The sequence below is a fragment of the Lepeophtheirus salmonis genome, chromosome 5, assembly GCF_016086655.4.
Source record: "Lepeophtheirus salmonis chromosome 5, UVic_Lsal_1.4, whole genome shotgun sequence".
In the NCBI taxonomy this organism is placed as follows: Eukaryota; Metazoa; Arthropoda; class Copepoda; order Siphonostomatoida; family Caligidae; genus Lepeophtheirus; species Lepeophtheirus salmonis.
Window position 1 is genome coordinate 35,509,735 of NC_052135.2, and position 4,035 is coordinate 35,513,769.

Sequence of the window (4,035 nt, forward strand, 5' to 3'; positions counted from 1 at the left end):
ATTTTACTGAAAGTTTCATATAATGTATAGGTATATTTACGTAAATTATGACATACATGAAAACGGATTGCAGAGTTTGTGAAATTGAGGTTTTCGTGGCAAATACCGATTTTCAGAAAGACAAATGCTTTCATAACATTACTTTAACGTTATAAAACAAATCAAAATGGATATGAGAAGTCAGACATAGACATTGAGCGAAAAAATTTTATGTTTTCCGTTCACTTTTGGGCGTTTAAATGGAGAAAATTTTAAAATGGCGTTCATTTAATCCGGTCATTTTTTATATTATTTTTTAATATTCTTTCAAAATATCCTTTTAAACAAGAAGCAAAGCTAAATCAATTAGCGAAACGTCGATAACGTGCTCAAGTTTTGTCTAAATTTAGTTGGCTACGGGAATATTTTATTATTTGGTTGGGGGAGCTGAAGGTATCATGAATTTATCCAAGATGTAACTTAAGTTCTTGATTCCTATAGGTATAAGTAAAGTCAAATAGGTATAACCAGTGCCGTATGTCAGGAAGATTTTTCGGTCCGCTTTACAAGGGGGAACGGTTGATTTTCAGTGGTGAACGTGGGATATTTAAACAGGGCAAATGCTACAGCATAGATTAAATCTTGCAAGAATATCGTCCAATGGACTGTCTGACCATTATTTTCTTCAGGCAAACATTGGGAAAAATAAAATGAAAAGGAAAAACTCTAGACGGAAAGTCGGAATGCCGACCTATTCATAAAGGAAGGAGTATAATGGAGTATAAAATGCACGGTGCAAGAATGAGAGAAAATTTTTGAACTATACAATTAAGTCAAACAATTTAAACCTCCTTAAATATTTTTAAAATAATAACGGATGAAGATAATGAACGAGATTATAATATACCATGAAACGGTTACATCGACAGAAAATAAATTATGTTCACAAGTCTTGATGTTCTTAACTCGCATGTATACGTGGTGATGTGTTAGAAAAAAATGAAGAAAAAAATGCATGTGTTCTTTATCATGATTAGAAGAAGAAGTTTTTCCTCTCTTTCCTTGACGCAAAGGTGTCAATCAAACTGTTCATGTCTTCATGGAGTACCTTGTCCACCATCACCCTGTCCATGTTCAAGAGGGTGAGGGAGGAGAGCCTCTCCTGGTCCATGGTGGTCCTCATGTGGTTCTTGAGCCTTCTGAGGCAGGAGAATGACCGCTCCGCCTCACAGCTGATGATGGGCATTGAGGCCAGGATAACGATCACCTTGTATAGCTCCGGCATCAGGCGGAACACTCCCGCGCTTATTAACTCCGCAGCAATTTGTGACGAAACCATGTCTTCTGTGTCAATATCTGCCTAGAGAAACATAAATTTTAAACATATAATGCAAAATGAAACATTATAATATTAACCTTGAATTGCTGGAAGATTGCATGGTCTGACTGGAGCTGCTCGAGTTCAAGTCTGTAGTGCTTGGCGACACGCTCAATGACACAGGTCTCCACTTCACTGTCATTGACGATTGCAATGAGATCCATTGTGATGTTTGTATCGTCGGTGGCAAATCTGCTCTCAAGCTCTAATACAATCTTATTGATTGCAACATCGAAATGTGTTTCACAGAAGTAGGATTCAGTTGTTCCTTTCCACTTTATTCTCCTTGGGATCTTCGCCTCCTTGAATTCCAAATCAATTGAGTCCTCCTGGTCAAATACTGATTTCATCTCAGACGACTTCAACTCAGCAAGTTTCCAGATTGATTCAAAGATTTTCTCATTCTTAAGCTCTTCAAGAGTCCTAATCACTAGGTTGACGTGTTTCCGGGCCTTTGTTAGGTCAACCTTTCTGCCTTGAAGTTCATCTGATAAGCTAGATGTGTGTCTGAGGAGTGTCTTCAACAGTTCAATGCCGAAAACAAATTCGTGACTAAAGATGCTGTTGAGCAAAGAAGTTGCTGTTGAACTCGACAATGTATCTTTATCTTTTCTCATTATTATGAGGGTCTTCATGATTCTGACCATCCCTAGAGATACAGCGTGTACAGCATCGTAGCGGAGACTCCAGCGGGTAGCAGACTGGTTCTTCAGAGTCATCACCTTGGCATGCTCCTCATCTTTACTTGTTATCTTCACCGACTTGTAGATTGCTGACCTCTTTGGTGACCTTTCAATGAAGTTGTATAAAATTTGTACTGTCCCCATTGTATTTCTCAACAGGGTTATACCTGAGAGAAGATCCTTGACTACAAGATTGAGGACATGGGCGTAGCAGTGGATGTAGACACACAGTGGGGCTGCTTCCTTCCACCTGGCGGCAAGACCCTTCTTGATGCCTGATATGTTGGAGGCACCGTCCGGGGCCAAGGAGACAGTGCGGGCGGGGTTAAGGCCGAGATCCTTGACAGCCTCGTGAAGCTTCTCAAACAAATATTTGCCGTCAGTCTGGGTAACTTTTACAAACTTGAGGAAGCTCTCTTTCTTGATGCCTTTACTCTTCAAATATCCCAGTGACAGACTGAACTGCTCCGTGTTTGACATATCTGATGTCTCATCAACAATCACAGAGAACCAGTAGTCATCATCGCCGGCCCAAGTCTTGATATCTTCAATTATATTTTCCGTCACTTTGGATGCTATAATCTCTATCAGCTCATTTTGGATGTCAGGTGATGTCCATTTGGCAAAACCTGCCCCAGCTGAACCAAATTTTTTGACTTCGGCCTCCAGTTTATCTTTGAGAATATGATTGTCGTGTGAACGCAGGGACAAAAGCTCCAAGAAGTTTCCTCGATTGTTTTCATTAGATTCCGTCAACTTTTCTCTTGTTTCGGAATCGCCCCTAAAAGCCAATCCTTGCATTGCGAGGAACCCAACAGTTTGGAAAAGATACCTCAAATAAGCTGGCCAATTCACGACTTCCTCAGCATGTTGAGACTGAACATATCCGAGAACCGAGGTATTCTTTCTCTTTGATGTGAGGAAATTGATCCACTTTTCCATCGACAGTTTGTGTTTTTTGTTGTTAGAATGAACTTTCAACGAGGAACTGTTCCTCAGTCTTGCTCTTCTCACCTCCCTGGACATTGTCGCTAGTCTCAGAGTCCTCTGCAGAGGGAATATTGTTGTTGTTGACAACAGAGAGCTGCTCGGGAGAGAAGATTGGTCCGATATCGAGATTAGGAAGTCTTATTCCATGATAAATCCGTCCGCTGGGGTAATTTGATGAGTCGCCATTATTTTCTGTGTCTGCAGTAACTTTCTCTTCACCAGAAACGGACTTTTCAGATCTTGGTTCAGGCAGTAAGGCCTCAACTGGAGCAGGGTCATCGGGACAGGAGGAGGCAGTGACTGAGGATGAGGATGTAGCAGAGGAAGTTTTCTTAACAGCAAAGTTCAATGTTTTCTGCTTCTTATGATCAATTTTCACTTGATATTTGCAGCTTGGGTCATTCTTATGGAGTTTAACTTTGTGATCATTAAAGTTGTCCTTCTGTAGTTCCTTCTGACAGATAGAACAAATCACCAACTCTCTGTTAAAATGCGTTTTCCGCTTCCCGTGATACATTTCTGATAATTAATAAATTACTGCAACAATCCACTCTAAAAAGTACATAACTATTATTTATGTCCCTTTTAAGCAGTAATAATTTAATTTATCTTGTATTCAATGAAACAAATTCTCACGCTCTTAAATATTTCAAGAGTACTCCATACGAAAAATGTTGTGTGCGTTTTTTTTTTTTTTTGCTGTAAAGTACTTCACATTTGCAACCAGTAACGTTAAACGTAATATCTAACTCAAATATCCACTCAATGTGAAGTACTTTAAATCCATACGAAAAATGTTGTGTGCATCTTTGTTTTTTATTTATGGCTGTAAAGTACTCTTGAAATAATTGCAGTAATTTATTAATTATCAGAAATGTATCACGGGAAGCGGAAAAGGCGTTTTATATTCAAAGGTTCAATCATTTATATTTATAAAATGACAGGCAATATTTGAAAGAGATATTACGGTAAGTTACAGGATTTGAATTCAAATTTCTGCGATGA

The 4,035-nt window shown here is 39.0% G+C and overlaps 1 protein-coding gene across 1 annotated transcript; it reads right to left on the reverse strand.

The window, feature by feature from the left end:
- Positions 1 to 375: 375 nt before the first annotated feature.
- LOC139905458 (zinc finger MYM-type protein 1-like) lies at positions 376 to 3,439 on the reverse strand. Its single transcript, XM_071888635.1, has 2 exons — positions 1,396 to 3,439; positions 376 to 1,339 (listed from the first exon to the last, which is right to left on the reverse strand). The coding sequence occupies exons 1-2, from the start codon at positions 3,064 to 3,066 to the stop codon at positions 1,013 to 1,015; spliced, it is 1,998 nt and encodes a 665-aa protein (XP_071744736.1). The 5' UTR covers positions 3,067 to 3,439; the 3' UTR covers positions 376 to 1,012.
- Between the last annotated feature and the right edge of the window lie 596 nt (positions 3,440 to 4,035).